Source organism: Xiphophorus maculatus, chromosome 7, assembly GCF_002775205.1.
Source record: "Xiphophorus maculatus strain JP 163 A chromosome 7, X_maculatus-5.0-male, whole genome shotgun sequence".
NCBI lineage: Eukaryota > Metazoa > Chordata > Actinopteri > Cyprinodontiformes > Poeciliidae > Xiphophorus > Xiphophorus maculatus.
Genome location: NC_036449.1, coordinates 8,963,437 through 8,984,847, shown reverse-complemented (window position 1 = coordinate 8,984,847; position 21,411 = coordinate 8,963,437). Strand labels below are relative to the sequence as shown.

Here is a 21,411-nt window from a genome sequence, read left to right as displayed (position 1 = left end):
TTCAGCTCCTGTATTTACCTCTGCGGCTGTGTGCGCGCATACTTGTAGGGGTGTGTGTGTATAATTCCCTGTTCAGTATAGCAGTTATATTTAATCCTTCCTCTGCTGAAGCTGATGTCAGCATCAGCTGGCTCTGAGATGGTCTGCGTGCGTGTAGGCATGTGCAGGCGTCGGGATGTGTGTGTGTGTGTACAGGTAAGAGCATAAGTAGCTAATTCATCACTGTGTCTGATTAACCAGCATCTGCAGAGCTTCTCTAAATGCTAGCGACCAGCTGGAATACCTGCATGATAAAAATAACTGAAGAACTGAAATAAATATGATGTTTCAACTTCATCAGACGTTATTCTGTGTTTTCATGTGTGATTCGAAACGTTTCGGTTTTAGGTAGGTTAAAAATACTGATTCATGGAGTGGCGAAGGGAAGTTTCCGCTGGCAGATACAAGGAAACGTCATTAGATAAAATGACTTTGTAGCCTCCTGAATGCTCGATTTTGGGTTTTATTATTTATTCTGAGGTTAAATCAATCTGTGAAGCATTCAAGTCTAGATATATGTAATCATATTGATTTAACTGTCATTTGTTTCTTCAAAATTCACTTTTGTTGCACCACTGTAACATGTTTCTGTAAAAGTCGTGAAATGAGAAAAACTGACTCGCTGAGAGTCAGTTTGTGTTCTCCAATTTTATAAAAATTTTGACCTGCTGATAACTTCGGCTGATTCCTTTTTCTTAAAAATAAGAGGTACTTTTTTCCACTTCCTGGATAAGTGGAATTTAATTTAATGTGCAGTAAAATCATGCAGGTTATGAGAAAACTGAAACATTTCCATCTTTTATATTAAACAATAAACCAGCTCATATCAGTTTTTGTATATAGAATTAATCTTCAAAAGATTAAAAACAATCGTTAAAAGATTTTGATGAGTCAAATGAAGCTTCATTGCAAAGATTAGAAGATTTTAATTCTACACCCAAAGACACCAATGTTACTGGAAGACTAGATCAAATGCTATTGATAAGTAAATACTTCAGAGTTAACTTGGACTTGGGACAAAAGACTCCAGACGTGACTTGCCGAATTTCCTGAAGCTTCTTCCTCCTTTTGTGCTTCTTCTAACTTGATTTTCATATGCTCCGTAGTTGCAAAAGAGATCCGATTGCCTTTTCAAGCACGTTTTGTTTGCAGATGCAATGCTAGCAGATGATTGCTTTTTTCCTTACAACACAAGAATCCTGAAAATATCACTGGGACATCAGGAGCAAGAGCAGCACAAATCTCTTCAGAAAACGAATATATTTCTGTCCCGTGTTTGTTTAAACCACCAACTCAGATGTGCCTAGAAATTCAGCTTTGCTGCTCGAGGTTCAGCATGACTTTACTTGATTAGATGTTTTTGCAATCCAGCCATTCTTCCTGACGAAGCCGTTATATTTCGCACATCCACACAATTCTCAAGTGTTACAGTTTCATGGAGTGCACACTCAGTGTTTCTTTTTCTAACCTTGTGAACTTCTCCACTAATTTTACTTTCTTTTTTTATGTGTTATGTACTTATTTTTGAATGTGCTGATCTATTGAAAAATACTCTGTCGTTGTAATAGGAACATGTACGCTTCTACAGGGAGTCAACATTGTCCTTGGATGTGGGAACCTGGGCTCCTCCATGAGAGCAACTTCTTTTTACTTTGCTTTCACTGCTCTAACACAACTGCTGAATAGCCCTAATGTTTGCTGTTGTTGCTATCGTTACACAATAGAGAAAAACAAACAAACCATTGTACTTACTCCTGGATATGCTTTATTTTACCGTTTGCAACAAAGCCTGGGATGGAGAGTCAGTGGAAGTCTGTTGTGCTGCATCCAACTCTCTCACAAATCAATGCTGGGTGGCTCTTGCATCTCCGCTACCTGAACAATCACTGTATAATTAAAGTATCTTAACCAATCAGCTTACGGGTTGTTTTACTGATCGACAAGCTTGGCAAACGATAAGCCTCTCATTTCCTGCAAAGCAGACAAAAAAGAAAGTTTCCAGAACAACTACTCCGTTTACTTGTCTGTCATTCACACTGCCTGCAAACAACCAATCTGTCTTTAGGCTGGATTTTGAGGCTCCGCGACAGCTTTGGATTCTGAAACCCCAACAGGCCAATTTACAAACGCAGTTGCAAGAGCAGAATATTTACAACCAGGGTTTGTGTGTATTTCTACTCTTTCTCAAGTGAGTGGCTTTTGAGTGAGCAGTTCAATCATGCGATTGCTTTCTCGAAAAACAAACGGCAAACAAAACTTGGAAATTGTAGAACAATTCGTTTGTAATGTGTAAAGGTTAATAAACCACCATAAAATTACTTTTTAAACATGTATGCATGACACGATCGTTGTGTTGAAGGTGAGTGGAGACGGTGCCTTTTTAAATGAAAATGACCGAATAGATAACGACTTGTAAGAACTATAATTTAAAATTTGCTGGGAAAGGCTTGGGACCCGTTGCTAACTGCTTGCAGTTCTAGTTTAAATTTTAAAATTCCCTTCAGATTGAATGGGAGGAAGTGTACATGTGTATCTGTCAGTGGTCATGTGACTTGGCAAAGTTGATGGGACGACAGATGGACAGAGTCACGGACTGACCAACACACACAAATACCCACATGCACATATGTCCACATATGTCACCCTTCGTCTGTCCTCTTACTCATTACTTCATCACTTTCCCTTTGAGGGTTTGCTGCATCTGGTGTCATTCAGTCCACACTCCTGTCTGTCCTTCTGTCTGCGGATTAACCGTCCACTCTGTCTCAAAGAGAGCTTTAATTTAGTGTTATTTGGTGTCACCTTCACCCTCATGCTGTCTTCAGCAGTGGTGTGTCAGACATCACTGTTGCAAATCTGTCAGCATTGTTTTGTTGTTGTTGCTGTTTTTGTTTTTACCCAATTTATTCTTCAACACATGAAAGGACTTGAGATTGAAATGTTGACTTTTCTGTCAGGATGACAGCTGTTTCTCTACCTTTTATGAATCAGAGCTTATCCATTACAAAATATAGAAGTGGTTCTGTTACAGATTTTTATATATATATAAATATATATTGCCATTTCTCCTGTTTTTTCTTAGTGATGAAAACGCCACTGAGCCCTTCTCTGCTTCTGGAGAGCGGGCAGATCTTTGCCTTTGGAGCGATGGGTCAGGAGCTAATGGACACACCCACACCTTCAGCCCTCCCTCTCCCAGTCCAGCAGACTCCATCTCCAGGTGATTGTTGTGATCCAAGATTAATAGTGCGTTAAATCTCCTGGTACCTCTCCTGCAGCTACACTCACCCCCTCCAACTCCTCCGCCTGTTCCCCTTGCTGTTTTCCTACAGGCCAGGGCGGGACATACTCGTTGTGTGAAGTGTGTAACCTGCAGCTGACCTCCACTGCTCAGGCCCAGCTGCACTACAACGGCAGGTCTCACCTCCGGAGAGTGAAGCAGCTCCAGGCGGGGCAGACACGACAACAGGCAGCAGGTGGGGTTAGTGCTGCTGGCTGAATTAAGCAGGAGCCTCCAGAGTAATCTCCATGTGGGAATGTTGTTGTCAGCTTTGGTATCAATAGCAACGCTAGCCATAGTGGCAGAAGAAAATCACTTGTCAGCTTTTTGTGAGCTCTAGTGGATGTTATTGTCTTTGATTCCAGCTGGAGCTCAGACCAGGTCGCTTCATCCAGCTGCAGGCTTTCACTGCCAGCCTGCAGGACTGACTCAGACTGGGGGATTGAATCGAGCCCTCAGTGCTTCCAGCGCGACTGCAGGTAGGACAGAAAGCGGCTCGTTCTTCTGCTACGTCTGGCATGCTGCGCTTATTGTAACTGTTGATAGATTGATCGGGAAAAAAACTAACCACATTTTTTGCTTCCATTGGTTTTTAAAAGGAAAGTAGCATTCAGAGGGTGCTAATTAAGAGAAACATGAAGTCTAGAGTTTACATGGGTATTAGCAAGATGCCAAGGAGAAAAGAGCTTTACCAACCAATGCTCACACTAATAAAATCACCTCAAAAGCCACATCTCAGATTTTTACAGGATTCCAATTTCATGTTAGATTTTAAAAACAACAGAGAAATTAGAAGCCAAAGACTCGTGTCTTGCCTGTAAACGTACAAGAGAGATTTATTGTCGGAATGAATGTGGCAAGAAATCTGAAAAAATCTCTCCACAAGAGAGCAAAGGTTTTTTTTTGATACAAGGATCTGAATTAGAGATGTTTAGCCATATTTCACAGCATCATGTTTGGGAACATGGAGGCAGGTTGTGGAGAGCCAAGCAGCGAAGTCAGACAAGGTAGATTTTAGCAAGAGCTGTTTTTGTTTTTAATATATCATACAAGGTTACTGCTATAAAATCACTGGCAGCGGAAAACAGTTCTCCAGTACATTCAAAAAGCACAAGGGTTATGGTGCTCAAACTATCTCACTCAACCAATCAACATTTTCCAGCAGATCAATATGATCAATCGCTCCCTCTGAATCCTTCCATTGGCGATGTTCTCCATCAGAGCCAAAGCGCTGTGCCACAATTAGGCCGTTCCTTTGCGCAGCTACTTATATACGTGTGATTGTATACACACCTTGATCGCCTTAAAAATAATCAAATAATCAAACTTGTTGAGCGAGGTTTTCACATGGTTTTATTTTTATTTTCTTTATTTTGTGTGCGTGTCAGCTTATTGTCTGAGGATAAATTCGGTTTAGTTTCATCATTTACGTTTAAACGCAAAGTTCATTTTTATACATGCCGACTTGTGCGTAAAATATGGCGCCGCACATTTTCTGTGTGTACGCTTTATGCATGTGTACGCTTTTTCCCCTGGAGACTGGAAAAGTCATACTGACAAAAACTAGTTTGGGTGAGTGCTGCTAACGGTGGATCTTCAAGCTATTGACGCGCTGGTTATGCTTGTTGTTTTCTGAGAGACATGCAGATTTTGGTGGGTAGCAGAGGCAAAATTAAGATCCTGGCTACTGGGTGAAAATGACTTTGGGTTTTAGTTAACAGCTGCTGCCCCCTAGGAAAGGTCAGAGAATGTGTTGGGGTGTGTTTGTCAGTGTGTGTGTGTTTGTCTGTTTTGTTTTCATCTCATGATTGAGTCCAAAACCTGATAGGACACAATTTATGTTGGATTTTCTGTGAATATGACCCTTTATAAATCCAAAATGACATTTTTCACAAGTGAAGGTTTGTTGTTAGAAGCTTCATTTGTAACTCCTTTTGGATTTGAGGTCATAGTTCAGGTGTTATTTGAACTTTTGAGATGCTAATTATCTGCTCCTAGTTTGTGGTATTTAGATTTTTTGGGGGGTTAGTTTAGTTTATTCTGCTTTAGCTTAGCGTATTTCGTGCTGTCTTGGCTTCACTTATTTCTTTTTTTTCTTAGCTTACTTATTTTCCAATTTTTAAATCTTATTTTGTTTTGGCTTACTATTTTGTTTTAGCTTATCTTGCATAATTTATGTAGTATTACATTATATTAACTTATTTTTCATAGATTATTCTGACTTAAATGAGCTATTCTTATCTTTTTGATTCGTTTTAGCTGAGCTCAGATGAATTTGTCCGGGCTCATTTTAGATTCCCTGTTTTTTTTTTTCACACTCTAGAAAACTGTTTCTCTACTTGAGGTATGAAGAACTGGACATTTCATACTTCTCTGTGTCAGACTCCACACAAGAAAATGGTTATGCCCTGAATATGTGTCAAACACACTCTATAACAACTGGAGCTGCCTAAACAGACGGCCTTAAATCCTGAATAATGTGGCCACATAAATTGGCAACCTATAAAAAGAGCATAAATTATTACAATCTTATATTTTTGTTGCCAATTTTGATGACATCTAAATAATAGTAATACCTAATCTGCTAAAGCGAATTCAGAAAGCATTTCTGGAACCATTTAAGATCTCTAAGTTGATTGAAACCTTGATTTTTATCGACCTTTGCATCCTAAAACAATTACCAGAGCATCCACCACTAGAGGACTTGCAGCTGAAGCACATCCCATCTCCCCAGCCGTCTTCTGCTCTCTGGTTAGATGTGTCTGGAAGAGCTTCAGAGCATCATCAAAAAGTCAGGCACACTCCCACTGAGTCGGATTGCAGGTCATCAGAGTAAGAACATACTGAGATGTAACGGAGTTTAAGTGGAGCAGGCAGCAGCAGGCCATCGAACTGGGACACGGCTTTGCTATGAAACCACTCTGACATTTCTGCAACACATTGCTCATATCTGCATAAGTCCAGTACTGTGTTAATCACAACACAAACCTGCTGTCATGACACCTCCATTATAATCTACTGTAGTCTAGAATATTGATTAAAATAAAAACCAAAACACTACAGAGTTATATTCACAATTAGCACTCCAGAAAAGTGACGTAGCAATCGTTGTGTGTTGCTCATTCCTTCAATGAAATTTCTGTATGTGGGATATCGGTGTCAGATAGGAAATCTCACTCTGATACACACACCCTTGTGCTGTGGGGTGTGTGTGTGTGTGTGCAGCAGCTGTAATTACATACTGTGTCTCCATATCAGTGTGCAGGCTACAATAACACTGATTAAAGATTAAATCTCTACACACACACAGAGAGCCAGACTGACTGAATGAGTGTGTCGCTCTCTTTCTGTCTGTCCATTACGAGACACTCTCTACCATGAAAAGCTCTTTGGCCTGAACTCAGTGCTCCTCCAGGCCAGAAGGAGTGTATTTTGCTTGTGGGTGTCTATGTAAGGGTGTTGTGTGTGACAATGACCTGGCAGGTCATTGCAGGTCATTGTAGGTACCTGACAGATGATGTCATCTGTCAGGTCAGATGACATCACTGCTAATGCACAGATCCATGCTCCAAGAACGAGCCGTCACCCCCCAGGGCTCCTCAGTCAATAATGTTTACATAATATCCAGTAAATTCAGTAACTACGTACCGATTTATCGTGCATTGTTTTAATTATAGTAACCCCCCAGCTGACTGTATTTTCAGCTAGATTTATTTGAACTCTTTTTCATAATTGGCGTTTTTTGCTGGTTTGAGAACAGGTTATTTTTGCCTGAAGATTGCAGGGACTGAACCTCTGAAACACCGAACAAGACTGGGAGGGGAGAGATAAGGGATGGTTGTTTGTAAAAAAGTTCATCTAAAATAATACATAGCGGAAAGTTGGCCACAACAAAGTAGACTTTAACTTTTTTTTATTATTTGTTGATCTAAAACAGTGATCTCAAACTGCATTTCTAGAGGTCTGGTATCCTGCAACTTGAATTAAATGGTGAAACTGACCCACTAGCAAGCAGTTTTGAACAGGTTCAGGAGCTACTGTAAGATGTTGTTGTTTTAAAATCTTACATTTGAAGGTCTGTATGCTTAAGGATCTTATCATGAAGGCTTTGAGGAAGTTGTGGTTAATTTACTGCCTTTACTGCTTGTTGAACTGCAAAAAAAACAAAAACAGACTCATTACTTAGGCTGTGCTGTATCAGTAGACCACTCGCTGCAATGCTGATAGTCCAAGCTAGTAAGAAGTTAGTCAGACAAAGGAGATTATTTTGAAGATCTGGCTAGACGTAAACATAGTTGGAGGACAGCTGGAGGATGAGGATTTGTTTGTTTCTGCACAGATTGAAATGGAAAACAACCTTCAAAAAAATCCTTACATTCACACTAATAAAATGCGATATGCAGCTACAGTAAATTTAACACTTTGCACACCGTGGTGGTTGATATACATCTCACCTTCTGCAGATGCAAAGAGTGTGAGAAACCAGAAAATGTTTATACTAACTAAATAGTAATGCTACATTTTTTACCAGTAATAATTAAAACTAATCATAATTAATTTCAATGTCAAAGGCATACTACTGGGCTGCTTACAAGTTTGTTTTTATGCCTGAACATATTAAAGCACAGTGCTACGATTTGACTAAAAAATAGCACTGCTGCTAATTTTAACATTTGAAAGTGAAACAGAGAAATTTCAAAAACAAGTGGTAAGAAAAAGAGAAGCGTTGTCTTAAAATATGGCGCTGCATGCCTCACTGCAACAACACCGAAAGCTGGGATGATATCATTTGAATTCAATGCGGCTGATTTCCTAAGAGATGTAGGAAGTTTTTGTGGAAAACTTCTTAGGACATCCTTCTTAGAAAAGTAAATAAAAGATCCTATCAGTGATAAAGCACACAGAGCTATAGCTGCAATGCTCAATACGTATTATACATTCTCCCCATTCACAAAGAGTCCAGGAAATACAGAAATAAAATCAAAGTTATTTAATGAAAACAACTACAAACTGCATTAGCTATGTGTTTCTTCAAGATTTCTATTTTGCTCATGTAAAAATTATGTCTGCCATTTTAAAATACAAGCCTGTTTTGACGTCTGGTAGAAAAAAATTTATCCAAAAAAAGGCAAATTCTTTAAATGAAACTGTCAAATTTGAACTAAAACTACATGACCTTTGAGAGGTCAACATGTAAAAATGCCCAAACTAAGAAAATATATAAATTAAACGAACACAATAATACTACAAAACCAGGTAAAAAAAATCATATTTACTAGAGGTAGGCCAGAATCACTGTGAAATAATATAAAATGAAATGAAGTTTTCTATTTAAACACGTATTTACTTCCCTGTAACCACTAGGGGGCAGCAGGGACTCCACAAACAAACATGCTTGACTAATGGTGAACACACACACACACACGCCCCCACGCCAACACACACCCACACACGCACACACACGCTGAATCAATAATGAGAGAAGTGAATTCCCATGATCCACATGCTCAGAACAAATAAAAAGCCTCTCTCACATGAGACCAATAACATTTACAGTATCACAGCTTCAGTCTCGATCTGATTTCACCAGCCTGTTTTTCTTCTTTATTCTTGTTTTCTTTCCTTTCTATTTCACCTTCATGCTCTCCCTTTCACCAGAAAACCTCACAGTTCAGGCTTGTTTCCCCCCCCACACACACACACTTTAAAGAGTGTGCTCACATCTTTTGTTTTTAACAGGCTGGCATCAATTAGCTCTCCTTGGCTAATAAAGGTCAGTTTTGCTGCTCCGTTCGTTCACTGTTCATAATGAGCTGTGAGCTGGACAGATATTAATAGACATGCATGGCATCAATGTGTGCGTGTGTGGGCGTGTGTGTGTGTGTGTTTCTCTGTGTGTGTGAGAGAGATGCAGAGTTTGAGCAGGTGTTGATGTGCAGTGTTTGGTTGATGTATTCAGCAGTGTATGAATAGACCGCGCTGACGGATTCTCACACTCATAAGGGCCGTATGGCGATGACAGCAGGCTCAGAGGAGGGGCCTGGGTGACAGTGTACGGTACGACTGAATTTGAACCCCAATTACTTGGTCCACCTGACTCACATTCTGAACCAAAGAACATGTCATACCGGGTTAATGCTAACTAAGACACAGCATAATATGATGGCTGAAACATCCAGGACAGGTCAGATTCGATCAGCATCAGCTTCTTAGGTCTGCTGGATCTCGGTTCGCAGGTCCTGAGACTCTTAGTGCTTTCACAGCTGATACCTGTGCCCAAACATTTGGTCTCACATCTGAAACTATATTTTGGCCAAATAACGTCCCAAATCTTTTGGTAGTTTGATGGTCCATTATGTGAACCGATGGGACAAAAGTGTAATTTTATGGAAAATGTGGATCTCTTGGAGTAAAGCAAAATAAAAGTGGAGCTTATTGACATATGGTAGTAGTGTGATGTTCTACGGCTGCTTTGCAATGACTGGTTGTGTCAAGCAAGGCAAGCGAGTTATTAGCCAGTTTGGAAAGCAAAGAAAATTTCTTTGTTTATCTGATACTCAAAATGAAAGAAGAAAACCGTAAGACATCTGTGCCCAGTTCATTTCAGATTGATTTACTACGTCACTTGAACGACTGTGTGTGTCCAACCAGCACAGGAGCACCTCTAGAGACTGTACTCTCACTATTCATTTTTAATCTGTACACTTTCAACACATTTCAGAATATCTCCATCTATAGAAATACTCTGATGACTGTGTGTCTTGAGAATGGACAAGATGCTGAGTACAGAGATCTGGTGGACCGTTTAGTGGCTTGTGGGAGAAACAGTATTCCTTGTTTGGATGTGAACACTGTTGATGTCAATTTTAGTGAAGCATATTTAAAACTGCGTTTGTTGGACCAAAGTGAGGCAAAACAAACCAAGAAACTAATTAAGCAAACAAACAAAAAATAAAAACAAGTGAAACTGGAGATGATTGTAGATTTCAGAAGGTAGTGGAGGAGTTCGAATATCTTGCTTCTGCCCTGGACAACAGACTGGACAGGAAACGCAACAGTGGGGTCATCTACAATAAGAGACAGAGCAGGATGCCTGGATCCTTCAAGGTTTGCGGGAAGTTGCTTCAGGTCTTCAGATGTTGTGAAGAGTGTAATCTCTTCTGCCAGTGATTTAAAGTAGCCCAACAAGCTGATGAGGAAGGCTGGTTCTGTTCTGGGGATTGTTCAGAAACAGCTGGAGATGATCAAACATAAAACGAAGAACATTATGGAAAACGGACAACAACATAGTATTTCCAGCAAGAGGCTTCTTCAGAATCACTGCAACACTGACTGCTACAGCAGATCCTTCCTACCCACAGCCATCACAATTTACAAAAAACTTTGAGAAAACTCGGATAGTCTGAGTTACAACATTTAATTTTCTTTTGGGATTAATTGTGATTCTGATTTAAACTGAATTGTCAAACACTTACAAAGTACCTTAATTGTGTTTTTTTATTATCTGAAACAGCCCATTGGGTGTCTATTTTCCCTTTTTCAATTTTTCTTCTTTCCAAATCGTGATGCTGCGAAGCAGCGGAGCGCGTGAGCCGCACAGACACAGAGGGAGGGAGAAATAGGGATTTCCATTGAGACAAAGGGGGATGTCATCACTGCTCACCCTGCATAGCGTCACCTCAGTGATTCGCTCCCGCTGTAGACTCGCGCTGTCTCTCCGCGGTTGTCCGTCGCTCGCCCTCTTCTACCCTCCCACACGCGTGTCCCCACATCCACACGCTCCAGCAGTCAGACGGCGAGCCTCCGCTGTTTGTTTTGGGTTTTCTCGTCGATGGGTTTATAGTTACCGTGGGAGCAGATGGATGAGCAAAGAGGCAGGAGGTGGAGGCGCTGGAGGAGGTGAGACAGCTGCCTGACTGTCCGTGATGTGGAGTAGTTTCCAGAGTCGAGGTAGGAAATTCTTCCTGGGTTTATTTTCTCTTTCATCTCCACATTCGTTGTTTTTCCTGTCTGTGTCTGGCTTGAGCATTTCTTTCGCTGTGTGTGCAGACAGGTGGTGTGTCGCGTTTGTCAGTGTTGCTTTCTGAAGGAGGGTTGACAATTGCTAGCCCCAGAGGCCATAACCCCGATGTGAACTTTGAACTTAGGTCCACTGTTAAATCGTGGAATCAACTCACCTGTTGAAACTGTTGAATCTTGTAAACACTGAGACATTAACCAGTTAATTATGAGGTTTTTAGGACCTTTCTATACAAATAAAAAACACCAGATTGCCATTTTCTGTCACCGTTATTTGTGCATGTAAGTACAAATTATAATGGTTATAAATTATGGTCAAAATCTTGACAAAAATCTGATAGAAAGCTGAAATAATCTCCAATGTTTTCTGGTTGGCTGTTTGAAGAAAAGATGTAGTGACAAGTGAAGAAAACTGCTTCTGACAGCAGCCTAAGTGGCAACGTCATTTATCAGATTTTCCATTAAAACCAAAGCTAGTTTTTCTTATAATATTAGCTCTTTTTTTTCAAAGTAAATTCCAGCATGATTTGAATTATTCAATGAAAGCCAGTTAAACTAGGAAACGTAAAGATTTCTTACTTTAAGAAATCTTTGCGTTTCTGTTCCAGGTCAGTTATCCAAAATTAAGATGGTTCGTCTCTTCATTTTATGATTTTTTTTTTTTTTTAGATATCGACACAGTAGAGGTTGAATTTTTGGTTAGACAACTGTAAAAAATTTTGCCTTCATCAAATCTCTGCTGCAAACAGTGCAACACACTGTGCAGCGTTCCATGCTTCGCTTTCCCCCTCCCCTGTCATGATCTCGCTGCGTGTGCTTGACCTGGAAACGAGACTTGCTGAGAGAAGACGGATTTCCAGGAATGCCAAGACCAAAAAAACCAGAAATGCCTTGGAATCTCTACAGTCATATTTCCACCAGAGTCTTTCCTTTTACCTTCGCTGAAAAGGATCTGCATTCAGTCCTCAATCTGTGGTTCACTTCCAGCCTGTCTCCATGAAATTCCTCTCATTATGGATAGCGTGACGGCTGTGATTACCCACACACTGCTTCTCATCATCGCAGTGCAACATGTGCATTCATGGGACACACCAAAGCACACACTGTGGATTCCCTTGTCCCACTTTCTGTCAGGTTTTATTTAATCTGTCTCAGCAGTGCCCCATGGCACACAACTGTACGTATATAGAAATAAATCTCAGCCGTTTCATCTGATGGTATGTCTTGAAATTATTGTAAAGTCAGAAGCAACAAATTTGTAGAATTTCAAATGAGCATTTTTGCTGCTTTATAGTCTCGTCTTTTGGAAAAGAAAACGACAGTAAGTACCAAATATAAAAACAAAGAAAATCTACCCTTGTTTTAAGATGCTGTTCCATCTGTTTCTCTAGTGCCCTTGAGAGCCTTTGGTTTCCTTTTCTATCTGTTTCTGTAAAGCTATGACCATTCTCTTGTCTTAGCCACATTAAGATGCACTGAAATATTCCTGTCAACCTGAATGATTGAAGTATTTTATCTTCTGCACCTCCTATGCTACTAATCAAGCCCCCTGATTGGCTGCATCAGGTGCGCCATGTGGCCACATCTGACTTGTAAATGTGTGCTCTCTCTCTTGCAAAACTCTCTTCAGAGGGATTAAATATTTTTGAGACTGCAGTTGTCAGTCTGAGTTGGATTTGGTGCTGAATTTGAATAAAAATGCTTCACTGCAAAAATAGTATTTGTGGTCTAGTTTCTAATGCAAATGTCTCAGTGCATTTTAAATGAGACAAAACTAACTTACCAGTAACTTTTCAGCAAAATATAGGGGCTTGTTTAAATAAATTATTTAATAAAATTGATTTAAAAAAAACAAGGTTATTTCATTTATAACATGGGAAAAGTATCTTATTGTCAAAATATGATAAATACCATCTTTAGCCAAGGCAATGAGAACCATTTGTCACTGGCACAAAGTTTTTATACCTCATCCAAACAGTTTCTCTTTCTCTTTGATTATTTATTTGGTCCAATTCAGTTTCAGATATACTTTATTGATCCCAAAGGGAAGTTAAATTGATTAATAGATGCTATTTATCAATGGAAAGAAGAATGGGACTCTTTTTGCTGTTGGGGGCATTTTCAGATGACTTTTATTTATTTATTTTTTTTAATTAAGTTCAGAATGTAACCGAAGTTCAATGCTTAGTTTTATGAACACGTGAAACAAAGATGCTCTGGTCAGGTAAAATGAAGATTAAAGCCTTTGAATGCAAAACCTTATGGCCGAAAACCAGCAGCGCACATCACCGTGGAAACAACACCTTCACTCTCACACCTGGTTACGGCAACTTCACGTCGGGAGGAAGCTTTTCTTCACCGAGAAAAAGTTTTCGTAAACCATTCTTTTCTCTTCCTCTTCAAATTGTTTTTAGAATTATTTAATTATTTATGCCAAAGTTTGTGAATACAGCTTAACAAAAAGTTTTAAAAAAAGTTAAAAATGTGTAAATATTTTCCAGCGACTTATTATCTTGTGGGCAAATGCCTTTTGTCTTGCAAGTTTCCAGGGTCTCAGTGACAGGTGAGTTGAAATTGTTGACAACAGATAGATTCAGTGATTAGATTTTATTACTTTTTTAAAACCCAGAGAATGTCAGGCGCAGTCTGTCTAAACGGATGAGATTGAAATCAGTTTGTCTTAGGTGTGAGCCATGATGACCCTGAGAACATAAAATTACATTTGAGCCTTTCAACACAAACAGGAAGTTTGTCTTTGCAACTTTCAACATCACAAAAAAAACAAAACATGTGTATTTTTCAGTGCTTCTGCACGTCTCTACTGGTTTCCACCGAGTCTCAGACAGGAGGGCTCCTGTCTGCTTTAATCTGCCTGATCGGTCTGCTGGATGCTTGTGCATGTGTGTTCTTTTTGGATGAAGAAGGATCTGAATGTGACCTACTTAGAAACACACAGGCTTGTTATGCTAATCTGTGTTTCCCTGCATAATAATAATGCATAGTGATGTCTAATGCTGCTATCACCAAATCCGCCCCTCTTTCTGCGAGACGCCGGCGCCCGCTCTCCCTGCATAAGGAATGTGTAAGAGGCAGATGAAGGCAGTTCGACTGGCTCTCCTCCATCAGGATCACTGGTGGATTAATGTCTGGTCTGGTTCCAGGTTTCATCTGAAGCAGCTTAAAGCAGCTGGAGGATGGTGAAAGTGACACAGGTCACAAACGGGTCCAGTTTGAGGTTTTTTTCTTTATGACATCAGTGGAGAAAGCAGGGGAGATATTCAGCTCCAACTTTCTTTCTTATTAACAATGGAGGAAGACGAGTGAACTGGATTTCAGTCACGTCCCAATTTAGAAGTTGAGTCTGTAGAAAGAGCTCAAACTGCAGCTGTACTGTCTTCGCCGTCTCCTGGCTATAAAAGTTGCCACAGATTTAGTGATTCATCTCTCTCTTCCAGATCTCAGACATAGAGACTTTAGAGGTTTATTAGGTTAATGTTAATCAGGCAAGCTGTGCTTCCTGAGCGTGTCCTGTTTTTTATATTTAGATTTTTTATACTTTTTTTTCCCCCTGGTGAGGCCATGAGGTTTGAATTGCACCTAGGTGTTTGTTTTTTTAAGTTTCTTACTGCCAAGAAGTAGATATGCATCCTTAACCGTATTACATCACATTTTTCCTAATGTTTGTTCCTTTGCGTCTTCTACTTTGCATTTTTATGGCAGGTGAATGTGACACAAATGTAGCAGGTTTATTTTTTTATGTATGGATTGTGAATATATATATTTATTTTGGTATTACAGATTATCCGATTAGAGATTCTAAGACCGATTTTGAATATCCAATTTTATAAAGCGCCGACCTGCTAATACAAACGTTAGCTGATTCTGATTTCTCTTGAAAACCAATAAGTGACAACGATTGAAAATCGCATTTAGAGGCAAAATGTGAAGCAACTGCGATGTGAATTGAACTTCTCTTTCTGGGCCAGGGGTCTGTCATTATCTCAAGAAGAAGAGTTCCTGCATTTTGATTCAAGTCATTGGCTGAGTTTCCTTTACAATTGTGCACAAAACTTTGTCAATATTCCGCTAATGTCAAAAAAAAAAAAGTGCAACTGTGGTGTTTCCTTTAAATATAAGACACAATTAAAATCACATGTGAACAAGTTTGTTCCTGCAATGTCACTAAGAAACATGCCACGCCGTGATGACGAAAAATGTTTCCATTGCACCTTTGCTAAATAAACCAGTTTTGATACGGCCACAAATCCACCTCATCTTAGCGCCAAAACTTATTAAAAAATAAGAGTCTTTTCAAAATTGGTTGCATGAAGCGAATTTATTCTCAAAATGTGAAGTTGCGCAATTATATGGTCAATGGAAACACAGTTAATGTAAGATGGAGCGTGGCATGAATAGACAGATCATCTGCAGCTGTACAGGTGCTGCTCTGGTCTCCTGTGGTGGCAAAAAAGAGCAGAGCCAAACAGCAAAACACTAGATTTATTGGTCTGACTATATTCCAACCCTCATCTGTGATCAGGAGATAAGTATGGACGAAGACCAAAGTAACAAGATCTTGGATTCAAATGGCTGAAATTAGCTTCACACACAGAGTGGCTGAGCTCCACCTTTAAAAATAGGGTGATTAAGCTTCGTCACCCCGGGGGCAATTTGAGTTGAACCTGTTGCCCCTCCGTAAAACAGTCAGTTGAGGAAGTACGGGCGTTTGATCAGGATGCATCCTGGGAGTCCCACTAGGAGAAGGAAAGCTCAGAGTTTCGTGGGACTAAATATCCTTTTTTTGTGTTTTCAGTTCTAGTCTATTCATTTAAAAAAAATTAAAAGGGAAATGTCCCCTTCATATTAACTAGTTTTGGAATAATTATAGTCTCAAACAAAAGTTCATCTAATAAAGATGTTTTTGGGGTTTTTTTGTGATCAATTTAAAACCCGTGGCAACTGTCTGACTCAATATTTGGGAGGAAAAAGCTTTCATGTGTAAATCACATATACCTTACATGTAAACAATCTTTCTTGTATCTTTTCTTCGCATCACTGTAAGCAAAATTACACTTCCTATTTTATATTTTGAAACACATTTTGTTTGCTTCAGAAGGGATGGAAGATATGTCGTGCTTTGTGCCAGAGGCCAGTAGAAAGTACACTGAAATTGGTCATATTTCCTTTAAAATCAGTTACAAAGATAGACGCATCACAGTTTATCAGTAGTGTGTGAAAGAATATTTAAAGGGTCTGTGAACAGATCTGAGATGTGTGTTTATCACACTATGGTTGTGGTGCAAAATCCTGTTCCCCCAAAGGCCTTCATGCCTCAGATGCGTTCATTTCTCAGCACTTAGCGCTTTGCTGCTGCGGAAACATCTTAATGACCCACTAAGGTAAATCAGGTTCATGGCACCAAGGAGGCATCAGAAGCATGTTGGAGTTGGTCCTGTGGTCCATCAGTTATGAAGCAGCACCAAATTTTCTTCTTTTTCCTAAACCCACACGGCCCAGTCCTTTTGTTTAAAAAAGTCACTTTTATCAGTTTCCACTGCTAAGCAGAGTGGGTTCATGGTTGTTTTCTGCGGGATCATTGCCCCAAGTGTTCACAGCTAAACTTTGCAAACCTTAAGCTGTGCTGCCGTGACATTTATTAGAGAGGAGCGGTATTCTCCTGACAGATCTTCTAAACAACCCGTAGCTGTTAACCATGAATTAATCATACGCTCTTTGTGCTGTTTTCAGTTTGGGGGTGGATGGGAAGATGCTGGAGCCTCTGCCCTGCACTGGTCATTGCACCATAGTTCTTCTCAAAATGTACTTGCTCAAATATTATTGAAAGAAATAGACATATGAGCTCAACAACAAAGATTTATTTATTTATTTTTTTCTGCTATTCAGCCATCCGATTGATGCAAAGTACCTATTTAGCTTTCAAGAGTTTCAGGAACTCCTGATCATTCATGTAACTTAAAAATACTTCTTTCAGGGTGTGCCGTGGTGGCGTAGGGGTTAGCGCGACCCATATTTAGAGGCCTTGAGTCCTCAATGCGGCCGGCGTGGGTTCGACTCCCGGACCCTGCGACATTTGCTGCATGTCTTCCTTCCTGTCAGCCTACTTTTGTATAAGGGACACTAGAGCCCACAAAAAGACTCCCTGGAGGGGTAAAAAAATATATATACTTCTTTCAGTATGAGAACTGCGGACGTTCATATTAGCATTGGGGACGTCTGTGCTGCTGTGACATGTTTTGCACAGATGCTGTTTTATGCTTGAATTGCTTCAGTAATAAGCCAACTCCTTTCAGCACAACTTTCCCACAGAAATGGTCTCTTCCAGCGTCCCATCAGAAAACTTAGTTCTCAGTGGGCCGAGAGAAGCAGCTTTGTCTTCCATTGCTGTTGCTTGCGGATGTCGCTTGTGCGTCTGATTTAAAGGCGTACCAGAAACACAATGCAATGGTTCTGGCTCTGGACTTTAGTATGTTAGAAAAATTATATATTTTTTACATTTTTAACTCATTAAAATCTATTAAAATTAATTAATTGAAATGAACACATTAATGTTAATTGAAATGCTCTACAAGAAACAAAATATATTCCTTCATTTGTCAAACTCATTTTCGTTTTGGGCCATATTGTTAGAATAATTATCTAAGTTCATTTACTTGTGAGTTTATTTGAAAGGTTATGTTTTCATATTATTATTTGATGTTACTTGACTTCTTCTCTTCTGTGAAACACTATTAACCATTTGTAGGATGTTTGCCTGGAGGCTAGAGACTTTGCACATTCCTGTGGTATCAGCTTCCATCTGTAACTGATTAGTTGTGGTCAACCATGCCCTTTTAAGGGCATGCCCACAGAAGGTTTCAGGACACCCTGTAGAAAAAGGTCATTGGTCAAATTCTTTGTGTGACTATGTGAGAAGGCCCAACCTCCTTCCTTGTATTTTCTAATAAAGCCAAATGCAGAGAAAGATCTGGCAGAGTTGATCCCAGACAGTGTTTTACAGCGATTTGTCGCGTCTCGGATCTTCCCTCCTATTCTGCAGAAAAGACAATCACGACTGGTCTGAATCCTTGCTAGATAGGAATTACAATAAACCTATCACATATCAAGATCACAAATGTTCTCAAAGGCCAGCATGGTGTGCTAGAAGGATAAAACTCATTAACAAACTGTTAAAATAATAATAAATATGTCTCTGCATTCAAAAAGTTATTCTGAAAACTAAAAAATACTGGACATCTTTTCACGTTGATCTGTCTCTCCAGGATTTTGCGATTGCTTTGCTGATCTTTTTTTAACTAATTTAGAAATATTTGAAATGCATTTTTACAACGTTTGTGTTTTTTGTATCAGGATAAATGCAACGTTTTGTTTTTTGCCGTATTGATCACGGACTATAACTTGAGATGGAGTAAGGCTGAGGCAGCAGTGTGGTAGAAGCAAGAAATGCCGCCACCTGCCAGTGGGAGTTAGCAGTAAGAAGAAACAATGTTTTTGACGGCTTTTGCGAAAGATGTGCAATAAACTCACAATTATGCGTTAGCACAAAAAAAATGCAAGGATCTGTTCATTTTGCGTGGATTTCTGCAATCGCAAAATCATGAAAAACTAGAGAGACCGATTGATGTAATTTGGCGTCTGGAGTCTAGACGGCCACATAAAAAGTTACGGCCGGCTGGATTTGGCCCAGAGCTTTGAGTTTGACACGTGTGATATAAACACATTAACAGAACCAGATTAATCTTGTGGAGGCTTAGCATCGATTAGACATCATAAAATGACCTATTCTCACCTCAAGCTATCCAATTGCCTTTAACTTAAATATTTGATAGCACAGGTGTTTTGTCTTTTTTTTTTTTTAAAGGGAGGCAGGTACCAACAACATCGGCAATACAACACGTATACACACACAAACACTGTAACATGAAACCCGTGAACCAACAACAACTGCTTTCAGATCTCATCACATGCACAGCAGCGTCTGCGGCCGGGTAATTTAATCTTTAATCCTCTTGTATAATCTGTAAGTAGTGTGTGTGGTTGTCTTTTCTCTCTCTCTGACTCTCGTTCCCCGGGGATTGAATTTCTTCTCGTTGGAGGAAGCGGCAGTGGGGATTAAGAAGTAACACACACACACACACACACACACGCACACACACACACACGCCTTCACACAGGCACACACCTGACGTTAAAGGTTTGAGGGCTCAGATAGCGATGACACATGCCACTCTTGCTCCAGTCACTTGATATGTTCTCTCTCTCTCTCTCTCTCTCTTTTACACACACACACACAGTGTGAGCTGTGGGTGTGTTTTGCTGTTCTTTGGTAAGTATGACAGCTGTGTCACAGGGCAGAGCACAGCACAGTAGATCCATACAGACCCACAAAGTAGAGAAAGAGAAGTTTAAAGAATTGTTTTTTTTTACCCCAGATCAAGATAACAGATAAAAAAATACTTCTGGTTCAGGTAGGATAATTTAATTTAATCTGAAAATCATCATTGTCATCATAGACCTTCTCCTCATCCTCATCTTCTGTACTCCTCTGCCGTCTGTGTGTGTTTGTTTCGCTTTAGCTCCGTTCCAATCACTTTACAGTCTGATTAGCAGCACCAGATGCTGCTTTTTTACTCTCTGTTGGAGAAATATATGGCGATGCTTAAATCAGTGTAGAAGTGAAGGCATAATTACACTTAATGCAGTCGGAAAATCTTGTTACATGAATTTATTAATGAATCCGAGTCAAATGAGTTTCCAAAAATGGTATTAAAAGAATGTGATTACTCTGACTCTTGCTATTTGTTTTGCATATTATTTAGTGCAGTGAAATATTGCACATCCTGAATTTTATAGTTTAGTACTGCTCCAACATTTGAGCTTGTTTCTACAAAGCAATTCTAGATGATTTATTATAAACTTTCGCAATTTAACCTTTGTCTATGAGGTAGTATTGCCTGCAAGTACATTAACAAAGTCTTGCTTAAATTAGGAAAAATAAAAAAATTCTAATATATCCCTATCAGATGACAGCTGTTGGTCTTTAGACATTTCAACTGCCCGATCTATTCCATCTGTTTGGGAACAAGTGTGAACAAAGGACACACAGATGTTTTTATACATTTAAAATCAAAGTTGTGAATATATGCAGAGATTACAACGTTTACAAATAGTGAAGCGAAAAATCTATTCAGTGAAATCCAGTTTACCTGCATAACGCCAAATCACAACGAAATGCATCTCAGGGAGCTTTACAAGACAGAGTAATGCTATTGTATTTATGCCTCTATGCATATTATATTGTGTCAAGATCAATTTAGTTCATTCTAATCTAATGAAATTATCAGACTCTGGTCCAGCTACATGCAATTTAATTTAATTTCGTACTGTATTTTCAAAATAAAATACAATACGCTCGAGCTAACGTGACAATTTAACATTAGGAAAACATTATCATCTGAAGGGAGTCCAGGGGATTGCATTGAGTTAATAAGTTTGCAGCAATCCCTCATGCTGAGCAAGCAAGCACTTGGCGACAGTGGAAGGGAACCATTTCCCCTTTTAACAAGAAGAAACCTGCAGCAAAATCCAACTTTCATGGTGGCGGGGGGGCGTGGGGGGGGGGGGGGGGTTCAGAGGAAAGAGACACAGAGAATAATTAATGCTGCAATGAACCAGGTGTATTTTATCACAGAAACTACATCTTTCTGTGATAAAGACCCACCTAAACAGTGGTGGGTTGATTTTCAGAGCTTCAGAGCGCAAAAAGCTCAGGATTAAACGAATGCTGACAACAAACTTCACTTTCAAAGTTCAAATCTTTAAAATTACCCATTGTTCTCTCCAACAACATTGATCTAAATTTGGTAGCTCTCTAAGCATGGTGTTAGGGAGTGAATATGTCTAAAAGCCCCAGTTTTTCAGCACAACTTTTATAAACTTTCACAATTTAGCCTTTGTTAAATTACCGACCACCGAAGTGGTAGGTATTAATCTACCACTTTGGCTATGAAGCCGCACGCAATTTTTTAATCATAAATAAGTTTGTTCACTCACGT

General features: G+C 39.5%; 1 protein-coding gene across 2 annotated transcripts in view; it reads left to right on the top strand.

Moving 5' to 3' along the window:
- Positions 1-21,411, top strand: part of znf385b (zinc finger protein 385B) — a 61,628-nt gene that overhangs the window by 21,726 nt on the left and 18,491 nt on the right. For both annotated transcript variants that reach the window (XM_023337292.1, XM_023337291.1), the window contains exons 2-4: positions 3,122-3,259; positions 3,372-3,515; positions 3,685-3,798. In XM_023337292.1, coding sequence (XP_023193060.1) covers positions 3,124-3,259; positions 3,372-3,515; positions 3,685-3,798 — 394 coding nt within the window. In that variant the 5' untranslated portion in view covers positions 3,122-3,123. The remainder of the gene's footprint in view (positions 1-3,121; positions 3,260-3,371; positions 3,516-3,684; positions 3,799-21,411) is intronic.